General features: G+C 44.0%; 1 protein-coding gene across 6 annotated transcripts in view; it reads right to left on the reverse strand.

The window, feature by feature from the left end:
* Nucleotides 1–391: 391 nt before the first annotated feature.
* Nucleotides 392–14,136, reverse strand: part of Babo (TGF-beta receptor type-1 babo) — a 50,135-nt gene continuing 36,390 nt past the window's right edge. For 4 of the 6 annotated variants that reach the window (XM_076325823.1, XM_076325820.1, XM_076325825.1 and 1 more), the window contains exons 4-8: nucleotides 4,557–4,790; nucleotides 2,413–2,646; nucleotides 1,543–1,883; nucleotides 1,087–1,326; nucleotides 392–541 (exon numbers count right to left, since the gene is read on the reverse strand). In XM_076325823.1, the coding sequence (XP_076181938.1) occupies nucleotides 419–541; nucleotides 1,087–1,326; nucleotides 1,543–1,883; nucleotides 2,413–2,646; nucleotides 4,557–4,790 (1,172 nt within the window). In that variant the 3' untranslated portion in view covers nucleotides 392–418. The remainder of the gene's footprint in view (nucleotides 542–1,086; nucleotides 1,327–1,542; nucleotides 1,884–2,412; nucleotides 2,647–4,556; nucleotides 4,791–14,136) is intronic. The other 2 variants (XM_076325826.1, XM_076325821.1) reach the window with 2 other exon arrangements.

Consider the following 14,136-nt stretch of genomic DNA (forward strand, 5'->3'; position numbering starts at 1 on the left):
TCATACCGACTATACGACTTCTTGCGCAGAGAACAATTCCGCGTGTCTCGTACGGCTGATACTCAAAATTAGGGTACGACTCGACGAAGTCAACACGATTAAAGGAACGTCGTCTCGATTTCTCGACCAGTCTTTCATTAGGCTCTCTGCTTCGCTATAGAATTCCCATTTCGAAACCAGTTTCCCTTTATTTTCCGTATCTCTCTATGCGTGTACCTATACTCTCTCTCTTTAGCGTGCACGCGCGCGCGCGCGCGCAATAACACGGCACTTAAAAGTTTTATTGCGATAAGTGTTACGGCATGAGTGTCCACGTGTGTTTCGAGCACTTCCATTCTCTCCGTCGTTTCGACGATCGACCGACAAACTGGCTCGCTCGAGAACGTCTTCGTTTTTTTTTTCTTTTTTTCTTTTTTTTTTACTTCAGGTCTTCTATCGCGCCGTAATTGGCGAGAGACTTTTTAATCCTAAGCGCGGTTAGTCTAGCTGCCGCATTGTGGTACCAACATTCCTTCATCACCTTCGACATCACCTGCAATGCCTGCGAAAGCGAAACAGAACTTGCGTTATTCGATAAATAAGGCCACGCGATGCGTCTTTATTCAAAAGATTAATGCGTCAAAATCCCAAAGAATTGTCGTGTTTAACAATCGCGTTAAGTACTACAACACTGTTAAGTGTCAACAATTCCTGTCAAATTAACTTCTAGCGCTCCAAAAGCCCCATCGCAGTTATCCAAATTGTCTAGATTATTACTAAACTAAAATTTTTTACAAAAAATTGCTCTAATATAACCAATCGTATCTCTCGATCCTCTCAACCACTTTCCCTGTCGAGTTTCCTTCGATGGTCTGTCCAAAGAACGTTACGTTACTTTTCCAATTATTCAGGATAATTACGGTAATACATTGACAAAATTCTTTCGTTCCTCCCCATTCAACTCTTCATTGAGTATACGACTCTTCGTCGAGTATACGACTTCGGTTGTTTATCCAGCGACAATGGGGGTAGTTAACGCGTACGCGGCAGGTAAAAGCGGTTAACGGCTCGAGTTGCCGCGATCAAGGGATTGTTGTTTATACGTACGTCGATCGACTGCCACCGGTTCGGTATCGATGGCCTTTGCCTGTCGGTGCACACAACTTTGCGCATCTCCTCGATCGTCGGATCAGAAGGCACCAAGTCGTAAAACGGTAACTGATATTCGTCGTGAATCCCGCCGACGTTGCATCGCCTGGCGATCTCCCAGAGGATCAGCCCGAGAGCGTACACGTCAGCCCTCTTGAAGGAATCAAAGTGGTTCATGTTTATCGTCTCTTCGAGAACCTGAAAGCAGAACCAACAATTCTCAGGAGCCACCTCTCCAGCTTGGATAGAAACTTTCTCCGAAGCGTGCGAGCGTGCAAGAGGACACCGGCTGGCGTTCTTCTCTTCCACGCTGGCCGATCGAACGTTAATCCCACCCTTCCCCCCGGTTCCCTTCCCCTCGATCCCCGTCACGTCGTTTCGGAATTGTAAATCAGCAGTTTATTTTTCAATTACCTCGGGTGCCATGTACCGCTTGGTGCCGACCCGATTATTGAGCTGGATATCGACGGTGTCTGTTATTACGTCATGCCTGACGGCCAGTCCGAGATCACCTATGGCGCATGTGCCATTCGTCTTCACGAGGATGTTCTTCGACTTTAGATCCCTGTGAGCGATCGCTGGCTTCCCCTGCGTACCGACGATTTCCATGTGAAGATGCGCCAGCCCCGTGGCGATGGACAACGCCATCCTTATCATACCGTTCGTGTCCACGGTGGATCTGTTCAGGTAATCGAACAACGAACCCTTTTCGTGATAATCCGTGATCAACCATAGCTGAGTCCAAGTGCCGTTGTCTGAGAACAAACGAAAATAGTTACGCTCGCGGATCCAATGTTTAAACGTTACCGTTCTACTTGATAAACCGTAACGCAAGAGGACTTCTGGAATCCGGCTGTGAACTACCGTAATAAACGCTCGGACCGTTAACACCTGAGTCGCTTCTTTGGTCTATTCTCTCACGAGCTCCTAACTGTGATTACGCGTAACTCGCGCGGTTCGATGCGTCTTGGACGTTGTACGAGAGCTCCGTCGCGTTTTCGTTAGAGATGCTACTTCGAAAATGAGAATAGACGTTTGTGGATAAACTCGTTTTGAATTTTTCGATTTCTTTTTTACCATCGAAATCGCCGCTACCAACGGTAACGAAACGCTCCGGGTGTACGTGAAAATCGATGATCGCGTTATTCGGAATATTCTCAACGACGCCAATACCAATCTCTAAGAGTTTATTATCGAGTTTATGCTCTTCTTAGAATTACCGAAGAGGGCATCGAGCACTCTCGGGCTAAATTCAGCGTACAGGTATCGCGCGGTCGTACGTACCTTTATTATCGGCAGCGATGAACCCGAGGATATTATCGTGCCTCAGCATCACCGTCTGGTAAATTTCGGCCTCTCTGAACCAAGACCTCTCCTCGCGCGAGCTGAAGATCTTGACAGCGACATTCTCACCCCTCCAACGGCCACGCCAGACCTCGCCGAAGCGACCCTTTCCGATCGTCTCCACGAGCTGAATCTGGCGGGCTATGCTCCGCTGTACCAGAAGCGGCAGGCCTACTTGGGAGAGGATGGGCATTGAAGAACACGAATTTCAGTATGGTTGAAGAAGAAGACTCGTGCGCGGATAAATTAACGCTCTGTTCCGTATTCGAACAGGGTAATTCGTTCGCGATGCGCGCTACGTTCTAAAGGGGGACTAAACTTTATCGAAATACACATCGAGCGAATTCGAAGCTCCCTTGAATAAACTGTTCAATCAACCATTCGTTTCCACGCGGTTGTCTTTCGGATTAATTTTCAGTTCGTTTCTAGAAAGACGAAGAACGAACCCTTCGCGATCGTACGCAACGTGAACATTGATTTTATTTCGGTGAGTTTCACCGTGAATTGAATGTCTGGACCCAAATCGATCTCAACGAATGCTTCGATGAACAATTCAAAAGGTTTCGCAATTTGTGTTTTTCGATTCGATCTAAATTTACGGGAACACGCTTGAAAAGGATTACAGATCGGAAAGGGTGAAGGTTAGTTTTTTTTAGACATTTTGACCAAGGTATCGCCACGAAAAAAAGAACAGGGTTCTAATCTTCGGGATCGAGAGGATGTTACGCGTGTTCGTCCTCATTTTGGACTTGCCGTAGTTGGGACGAGAGACTCCCGTCGCTCAAAGTCACTTTTCTCGATGTCGAATCGCGTAGGACACAATCCCCATTTTTACGACGGACGAGTTTGTCTCTCTGTTTCGTAAATAGAGCGCGACCCATAAAGTTTCCATCTATTTTGGCAAAATGATTGAAATTTTATTCCAGAAACTCTTGAACCAAGTACAGGAATAATTTAGTCGATCCAAAGAAAGAAATTCAATTGAATCGGGGAGAAGTGGAACAAAGTTTCGTAAAACGAGGTGAAAAGACGAAAGATCGAGCGACGAAGCGGTCGAACGTTACGATGGGGATTACCATCGATACCTAACCATAAGAGATCGTTTAATTTTGACTACATTACGATAGAACGTCGACAATCTGTAACCAGACCTGTCTGCGAATGGAACTCACTCCTGGAGTCGGTTTTTTTCCCTCATCGCTCACAATCGCCAAAAAAACACCGGATTTATGGATTTTTTCAAGAGTGATCGTATTGGCCACGCATTTATCACGAGTATTAACGCTGCCTCAGCTAACTGTTTTTTGCACCGTAGAAATGGGAAACTGTGAGGGAGACGATTTGACTCGCGGGGCTCGTATAAGACAAACCTGTGTAAACTATCCGCGATATTGGTACAAGTTTCTTATTACGAATCAGGTCCAATGATCGGTATTGGCTAAATATCTTTGAAACTATGGAAATCGGGAACAAATTGCAACGTTCTGCTTCGTTGATAAAATGTACTCGAACGCGTTAAGAATCACAGAGATTCGTAAACGATTTCTTACTGTTGCAAAAGGAACTCGGTGAAACTAAATTTGAAACGAAACTTGTTCACTCGTTCTAAAATATGGGCTGGTGTCCCTCGCTATTCGCGATCGAGCGAGTAATTTTCAGCGATCGAATTCAACTCGACTCTCAAATGCACACTTTTTTTCAGAGGTTGTGAATAAAATTGAAAAAATTATTTTACCAATTCACGGTAAGTGTATATTGGCCGAGAGATGAATCGAAATTGACGAAAGTGCATCGTGGAAATGCAAACGCGAAGAACACTTCTATCGGGTTGTTCGGAAAGTCATTTCGTTTTTTCTCGGTAAAAATGAAACACGATTTTTGTTAGAGCGTACAAACATTTTATTAAATTATATATTCTTCAATTTGTAAAACGAAATGATTTTCCGAACAACCCAATAGTTTCTAATAACAGCGTAATGAAAAACGTGTCGCGGTTCTACGACCGTATGCATTTAAGGGTTGACTGCGGTAACGATAAAAATCACGGGAATTTCTCGTAGATGTATAACTTTTATTTGAACTACCTGAGCCACTACCACTGGTCGTCATCTCCAACATGTCCTTGATGGTAACACCACCCAGAATGGGTCGATCCGGCGCCTCCAGCGAATCGTCCGGGAAATGCCCGCCGGGCCTCCTTCTGGTCATGTGTATATGATAAATGACCATAACAACCACGCAGATCGCGCATATCGGTATCGCTATCGTCAGGGCCATTTTCCAAGTGACCCACGTCGCGTCATCGCCACCCGGCGACACTTTTAGCAACACATCTCCGATTATGGTCTGATCGCTCAACGAGTGTCTCGTGCGTGAAACTGCTCGGAGAAACGCGGAGTATTCCGTTCACGAGACTTTGCAAGCGCCTTTTGTAACTTTCCCAACCCTTTCACCGTTCAAACTCTGATAATACGAAGCGTTGCAGTTGCAGCCGACCGCTAAATAGAGAGTTAGAGACAGCAGACCGCTAAACTACAGACAGCGGAGGATCTATGCACCGGAGTTTTTTTTTTCCCTGGAAAAATCCACGTCGGATGATTCTTCTTTGCTTCGAACAAAAATTTATCGGCAAAAGACGGGGAGACTCTGCCGCGAAGACGGACTTTAGAAAGAAGAAAGAAAAATAGCGATTCTCCGAGAACCGTGGAACAAAAGAAATTCCACGGAAAATCGAAACTTAGCCGTGTTTCCGGCCAAACGACCGGTTAATCGTCGACAACGGTGTTCTCCAGGCCGCGGATCCTCTTTTGCGAAACTTGCATACGCTCGGTCTACGGGTAACGCGTTTCTCCGAGTAAGAGAGGAAAAGCAGCGAAGCCAATCTCGAAAAGGAGATCGAGGGAGGGAAGGCGCTACGCCGTACAAAACATAGATGCAACATGCGGAAACACCATTACGAAACATGCCCCGAGCTGGAAACATACCGAAAAAGCATGCGCGACACCCACGAACGACAGCGGTGGTACCAATACGATAGATGCATGCGGCTTGCGATTAGATATGAGGAGAAAGTAAATGGGACGACAGGACCGGGGACAAACTCTTTTCCAACTAATGAGAAATACTTGGGCGTATCCGAGCACACCGATTGTTATTTATTCTCGTTAAATTTCGGAACGATTCGCGTCAAGTATGGGCCAGATCGTGACCGTACCGAAGATATCACACGGAGGGGTGGTTGCCTCGACGTGCGAGAGCATCATCGATGATTCACCTCCTCCGTATCACGGCCGATCGTTAAAAACGAACGATCCTCCTTTACCTGTCACTGATCGGTGCACGTACGACGATGATGCAACCCGTGCCGTGAGTCATCGTGTCGGATACCACGCTTCTCTCGTGATCCCTGGCCGATATCGCCGCGATCGAGAGACACATCGGTGGCGCATTGCTGGCGGCTCGACTTACCTGCTGTGCGCTCGTTCGTCGTCGTTTATTTCGACGAAGATCGAAAATCCCTCCGGTACACGCGGATGCTGTTAATACGGTTATTCCTCGACAAAAAATCACACAAAACGTTAACGAGAACGGGCTTGTTAAATTGGGAGAAAACGTTGCTTCCGTGGTTTCGAATTCGCGATAGTCAACCACCGCTACGTACGGTGCTACGTTCTCGATCGTTTCGATTTCGTTGCTTCCCGCGAGGAGCACGATCTTGCGTTTTTCTTTTTTCTTTTATTTTATTTTTTTTTTTGTATCTTTCTTCCTTCTCGCTAGTTCGAATCGAAGAAATTGGAAAGATTATAGGAACGAGCGGCTGGACTCGGTCGAATATGTACGTATACGTGGAACAGAATCGATCACGGGACCTCGTGTCCGCGGGAGACACATCCGTCTAGCGATTTACGATGAGGCACCAAATTGATTCCCCGAGGAGGAATTCGATGAGATGACGAATAACGGTGGAGGAGACGGACAAAGTCACAGGCGAATGATTGCACGTCGATGAAAAGCCCAATAAAAATTGGGGAAGAACCGGAGAACGGATACCTCGCTGACGCGCGATGTTAGTGTATGAAGTCCCGATGTGTTTCATCGGCTGTGCGCCGTCATGCAATCTCCGAGCTCCGAACGAAGCGAGCAATTTCGCTCGTGAACGGTGGATTCACCGTACGAATATCGAACGCTTTTATATTTAATAGAAGGGAAACGAAAAATCGTCGACGAGTCCCAGTTCATTCGAAAACGCGTTGCGAATCGTCGTTCTGTTTATCGAAATGCATCAACACACCGAGATATTCGTCGGTTGATTTTAATCCATTTGATTCGTAACCCGTTGGGTAATTTCGGTAATTAAATTTATGTTGCCGAGTGATTCGTAATTGGCTATCGATGCTTCGACGGGCGAATCCGGAGCACACAAAAGAAGAGGAAAAATTTTAACAACGCGGGACCCTTCCGGGCTCCTTGTCTTCGTAATTGTAGCGTGCTCGAGGAAATTGATCGATTTAAATACTAAATATTATCACTACCATTGGATCTAATTTTCTATCGTCGTTGAAATCGAGTATTACGAAATGACCGAACGTCTGTTCAATGTTAAATAATTCGTTGTAATTCAACGAATTCGAAACTTCGATAATGTGTTACAGATTCGTGGAACATTTCTCCCTCGTTCTATGCTCCAGATACGCTCCGTGGAATATTCGTGTTCAATTACAATTCACTTTTTACACGTTTCTCGTAAACTCTGTCGTTAGCGATTAACCCCTTCGACATTCTGGAGACCGTTAAACTCTCAACAATTATTCTTCCATTCGTTATTTGGCGTTCTCGATTTACCTAAATATTCGACCGATCTAAATATATTTCGTATGCGACGTACACTGGAAGCTACATTCAACGAATTACTCGATCGATAGCATCGCTGTGAACTGTACAACGAGCTCGAAGAGGAGCCTCCATTTTCAGAAACAAAGGAGTTAACGCCACAGCTTATCGCGTTAATTCGATTGCACAATTTCTGTAGATTAAATACCACAAATGGCGCGCGTAGCCGCTGTTCTCTTGCCTCGAACAATACGATACTCGATACAGGTGCCGAAGAAATTATTCATAAATTCCCCGTAACTACCTCGCCGGTGTTCCTAATCGATCGAAACCACGAACGTCCAATTTCGTGGACGAAAATATCAAAGTGGGGAAAGAAAAAAAAAACTCGTAAACAACGTTATTAACGAGCGTATTGAAACAAATCGTAGGAGTGAAAGCACGCATCAATAACTAGCCGCCTCTCCCCGGATTTAGAAGAGCCCGTATAATCGATGGATACCGCTTTCGATACGTCCCCATCATCCCTGCGTCAATACCGTGCGAATACGCCTCGTTACTCTGTACAACGTGCTGTCGTCCATTTTATTCGCGCTCCCGTCGCTTCTCTTGCATTCTGTATGTCCGCTTTCATGCGTCTATTATGTTTATGCGTCAATGTTTACCAACGACGAACCATCGATGCGATTCCCTTCAATTCGAAACGTTTAATATTAACGGTGTTCGACGATTTTAACGAAACGAACTTAAAATTAAAAAAACAGACTCGCGATGCTTTCGAACGGTTGAAAACCTCTTTGAATTTTATCTCGGGGTACCAATGTATTTTAAATAATTATTACTGCGTTGTAAATAACGAAGGATCGCTCGTGGATAATTCTGGAGAATGTATATTGTCCATATAAACAATTGTACGAACGGTTAAAAGTTTCTTTGAATTTTATCTCGAGATACCATTGTATTTTAAATAATTATTACTGCGTTGTAAATAACGAAGGATCGCTCGTGGATAATTCTGGAGGATGCGTATTGTCGATATAAACAATTGTAAACGATTCGCTGCGATACAATGTTCGACATTAATTGAACGGTTAAACGCATCGTGTTCGACTGGCCTAAATTCTCGACCGCTTACCAGATTTTAGTATCCGAATTTAAAGGAAAATTTCAACGGCATCCGGAGAATTTCCAACGCTATTAACCCTTCGCGCTCCGGCTACCAGTATTGCTACCGTAACTCACGGAGTCGTTCTACTCCAACGGCCAGTATTACCGACAAAATTGTTATCTTTCGTAACCAAAATTAATAAACGCTTTCAACACCGTATGTTCATCGAACGTTATCTCCATAGTGAAAACATTTGGAAATTTATTCATTTTTATTCTACGCTCTCGAAGTACGCGATCGCGTTAAATGGGTCAGTTTACCCGTAATTTGTGCGTTGTTTCTTTGTATCGCTCTCGGTAATTTACTTCGAGCGTTCTCTTTACAAGAAAAATATCGCGAAAACCTTGCCTGGTTGCAAAGAAATGGTCGCCGCGTAAATCGATCCGAATTCTCATCGATAAAAAAAAAAAAAAAACGATCGCTCGAAAGACCATCATCGTGTACCTCTTCAAAACATTACGATCGACCGAACATCGCGCAATAGCTCCCCGAGTTAACCACAGGCGCCAAAAATGCTCGATGCTCAACAACGGGTCAACATCTCCAAAGTAGACAAATCTATTCGTTCAACCCGTGCGAACTAATCTCGGCGTGTCGTATTAATAATAGCCATTATACAGCAGCGAACCAGTCGTTGCCAAAACAGATTGTACGATCGTCGATCGATTAAACTTTCAACGTCTTCGAACAAGGGAGCATCGACGTAACCAGCACCGCCCCGTTTACGTTCGTTCGCCCGATCGGTGATCTCGCGTATTCGCGTCGTATCAGCGATTGTTTGACGTACGAGCCTCGAACGTTCGACGTTACCGCGCAGCCGGTGATCTATTTGCCTATTGATAAAACGCGTTTCGAATTAAGTTCAGCTGTTTCCGCGCGGCGCCTGTACGATAATAAGCGCGAACACGGATCGGCGCGCTCGACGCTCGCGAATCTAAATCCGACTCCGCGAATCGCCCTCGAACGAGCAGCACGCGATCGCGAATCGCTACGAGCATACTTTCTAATCTGCCTGGAAAGTAACACGAGAGCAAATATTCCGGATACGAGGTGAGATTATTCTACGTAGCGCGATCCGTTCGCGTCTCGAGATTCGCTGTGTCGCGCGTAAAACGAGGAACCGGAGGATCGCGCGAAACTCGACCGCGACACCTTGGAACACGTTCGTCTGACAAAAGCCGGGGGAAAAATTCATTTTTGAGAAGGTACCCTCGACATCGACGAATCTCACGCCGATATGTTACGGAACATTAACTCTCTCAAGATTCGTTAATTGAGAAGACGGTTATAAAGGCGCGTTAGAACGAATAAAGTATCGAATTATTGAAAAGTAAAATCATCGTTCGTTGCTCGTTGAAATTGAAAACAGTGGAATTAAGTGAGAAGGATACGTATTTGAATTCGATCGAAATACACTTGGACACCACGGAACATTTTTTAGGCGTATCTTTGTTGAATATATTTCGTTTTTATTTTTCTACCTTTCATTTTTCGACCGTCGTTGAAAAGTCTTGGATTTATCGTAGAGAGAAAAGTAGCTACCGGCAGCTGCCATTGGGCCGAATGGAGGGATAAATGAAATAAATTGTTGCTCCGGGCATTGTTTCAGGGCCACGTGACTGTGGGCACCGTTGAGCGTTACGCGATTATTTTATTTATAAATAGCCGTCTGCTCACCTCGGACCCTTCGAATCTGGCCTCGGAAAGAAAGTGGACAAAGAATCTGAACCATATTCGAAGGAAGCCGTGGAATTATTTATTTCGGCGGAAATATCGAAAAAGAAGTACGCTGAGCGAAGAAACTGGGAGCTCTGCGAGGAAGTGATTATTCTTTAAATATATTTCGCTTTTTTAATAAATGAAACTTACGAGAAAAAAAAATAGGAATCGCATCGATGAAATTGTACCGGGAGGAGCCCGAGTACATGTTCGAACTGCACGAAATGGAAGAAATAAAAGGTAAATATATGATTTCGGTCGTAAAATGAGAGATAAATGTATGATTTCGATCGTAAAATATTTTTTTCCGCTTTTGGTAACCGAACGCCCCACCGTACACCGCTTTCTTATCGCGCGCGTCGGATTCGAAACGCGTCTCGAGGTCCACGAGAACCTGACGAGCCAGACAATTTTTTTCACTTTTTCGTTTTTTTTTTTTTTTTTCTCTTTGTCGAAACGCGGAGAAAAAAAGAATACGATAAAGAACTTCAACGATTTTACGTAACGGTTTAGTGGTTTGCCGAAAGATTTTTTAATCGAGCAATTAGGCGCGTCCGCGGTGCAAAGAAAATACGTGTCACGGTTGTGTAGGTTTATACCGCGACGAAAAGAGCTGGAGGAATTGAGAGCCCCGAAACTCGTCCTCACCTTGAGATTCAAGAGCCGTTGTAAAGAGAACGTTAATATTTTCTTACGTTTCGAAGGATTTTAGTTTGTACTTTTAGACCGAGATCGTTCCACGTCGTTTGAAAGGTAAGTACTTTCACCGTGAAAGAAGCGATGACTAATTTCGTCCGTAGTTAAGGTTTGTGAATCGTCGGGCCTCTTGCTCCGAATATTTAATTCGAAGAATTTATTACGAGTAATAATACGGTAATACAGAGACATTAATTTCGTCGGATCGCACTGTTAATTAAAAGTCCACTGCGGGAATTCGCGTGCCTTAATTAAGCGTACCACCGTATTCGAAATTTACATTGTACAAGATATCGAATTAATAACGTTACAGATCTACATCTAAATACATAATACCCCCGTGTAAGTAAGAAACGAGATTTATTCCTTACCGAGCTTCGTTCGCAATACAATACTCTCCTCGTTTCGCGGATAATAATTCATCGTGATTTATTCGAGAGAGAGTTTGTCAAATTCGAATGTAAATAAAATCGATATTGTGGAACGCATAATCCGACCGTTAAATAATTCATCCAGTATCAACGAGCGATTCGTTACTCTCGAACAAGAAGTCGACCAAACGTGACTCTTAAAAGTGGTCATTTGGCGAAACTTCGGATCGTACGTTCGATACAACCGAATATATCGGTTCTATCGAAGATGGATCTCCTGGTGGTTTCCCTGGAGCGAACGAATCGCGATCGATCGTTGCGCGAAAACAAACACCTAACTTCCATAACAATCTACCAGTTTATGGTTTAATTGAGACACGTGGTGAGTATGGAACAGGTATATTCGTTCCACCCCGCGTAGAACCGAAGCTTCGACGCAACCGAGCTCGGTGAACAGCTACCGAATCGCTTCACGTACGTGTGCGTGTCCGTGTATCCATGGTGGATAGCCGAGTGAACGGCAGACATCTCGACTTTATCGAGAGTCTTCGAGTTACGTTCAAATAGAATGCGATTACCGAGTGCAAGAGTATAAATTCGGCATTATCTTATCCGTGAGCGGCTTACAAGGCGTATATTATCTCCGCGTCGGTCTACCCTGTCTCTTATTCTGCATACAGATGCGGATGATACACAATCCACGGGCCTGATTGTGACATCATGAAATTACGTTCCCTTCGCGAAATCGTGGGCCGCTCTTAAATATTACGCGCAGCCGATAAAGCCGCTATCGGCTGCGAAATACGCGAATATCTCGAGTTTATCGAGCAACGAACGGCGGGGAGGGTCGGAATGGGGATCAGAGATACGTGTTGTTCGATACATCGAATCGATTCGAAGCGGTATCGTTGACGCGACTGCGATTAATTCGAGCATCGTTCACGCCAAAACATGTTTGCCGCCGCTCTCACGGGCACGGCTTTCGATGATAAAACGCTTTCGATGATATTCCACGATTCCGTTACAATTGCACTAAATCGTCATCGATCTGGATTCCCGAGCGAACTTGAAACCCGAGTGAATTCACAACGGATTCGTTCGTGACTATTTTTCTCGGACAAATCGTCGCGATGTACAGAGTTCGAGGCAACTTCGACGAAGGGATCGAGACGACGATGTCTCGTTAAACACTTCTCGTGTACGTGTAACACGGGCAGAAAATATTGACCGTTCAAGGTCGTCGGTCATCCCTACCTTAAGAATCGAACGTTCCTTTTTTCTGTCATGTTAACGGATTGCTCGATACAAACTTCCAAGCTTTCTTCGTTCTATTTACCATGGTCTACCTGATGTTAATAAAATCTCTCGGTATCGTGTATCAATGTCACCTATCGCGCTCGATTATACTTGCGAGAATATCAACAAGTTTTTTCGACTCGTCTGTATTAACTTTGACCGGATAAGAGATTTCATCCGCGAAGAGGATTGGACAAAGTGAAAAGACGATAAATGGAGCGGCGGGATTGCCAAACGGGATGGTGGGGACGCCCGGTAACCTTCGGCGACCAATATTTTCTGTTTTACGTATAATGTACCGATCGATCCATCTTGGAACCTTACGGCGTATACCATCGATCACCGAACTCACCTTAATTATTTTTATTTTTTCCGTGATCTTACTCTATCATTGTTTCCCCTTTCCTCGCACCTTAACTTTTCTTCACCTAATTTAGATTCATCTTGTAACGAATCACGTCCGATTCAACCTTATCCGTATCTATATCTATCTCTTAATCGCTTTTGAAAATGAAAATCAGTGTTGATCGCTAATCTTTTTGTACGATCAAAGTATCTAATCTATCGACGGATTGAAACTACTCTGTAATATTGGGTTGTTTGGAAAGTTTTAACATTTAATAAAATGTTTATACACTGTGAAAAAATCGTGTTTCATTTTCACCAAAAAAAACGAAATGACATTTCAAATCAACAAAGCGTTGATTCGCGCGATGAATTCGATCCAAATGAAACGCAACATCTTGTATCGATTCTTTCTTATTTTTAAATTTCCGTCTACGTAATAACCGATAACTAATATATGTTTGATAAGGTTGAAATCTAATAGCGAAACTTTGATATTCTTACATCGTGTAAAAATCGAAGAACGTTTTCAATTTGAGATAAGAGCTAGGGAACAAAATTAAAAGTACAGCGTTGATAAAAAAAAAAAAACTTATCACTTTCGACATGCGCGCGTTCAACGTATCGGAAAACTCGTATCGTTTTTGAACATCGGTTTCGTTGCACTTTCGATTCTGCAAAATTGTGAGTGGACAGATAAAGAAGTGAAAAAAAAACAAAACACCCAATAAATATAGATAAATTGCACAATACGTTTACGAAAGACGGGGCTATCGCAATATAAACAGAACGTATCGTCGAGTTATGCAATAGAACAGCGGCCTCGTACAATAGCTGTATAAAATATCGAATTTCAAACGCGAAATAGTGTGTTACGCGACAACAGAACGCGAGAACAACGAATCACGTCGTATTTGCTGCGTTTTGTCAGCTCGGTATAAGCGAAGACGCATGAACAAAGACAACGTGTACAAAAAGATCGTAAGAGAGAAATATGTGTGAGAGAGATGATCGCCCAGACAATTCACAAAAAGCATCGAGAGTCGATGATCGAAAGCCTGATTTCTTTTTTTTTTTCTTTTCTTTTCTTTTTTCGTTTCATTCTTATCGCGCGCGTCTTTCCAAGGTCGTCGTCGTCGCGAAAATTTCTATTCATCGGAATTACGTAACGCGAAAGTCACGTTCTTGGTAGCTGGATCTCCATTTATTCGAAAAATTCGTACGGAACCGAAATAGACA

This window comes from Ptiloglossa arizonensis, chromosome 13 (assembly GCF_051014685.1).
Source record: "Ptiloglossa arizonensis isolate GNS036 chromosome 13, iyPtiAriz1_principal, whole genome shotgun sequence".
NCBI classification, from domain to species: Eukaryota; Metazoa; Arthropoda; class Insecta; order Hymenoptera; family Colletidae; genus Ptiloglossa; species Ptiloglossa arizonensis.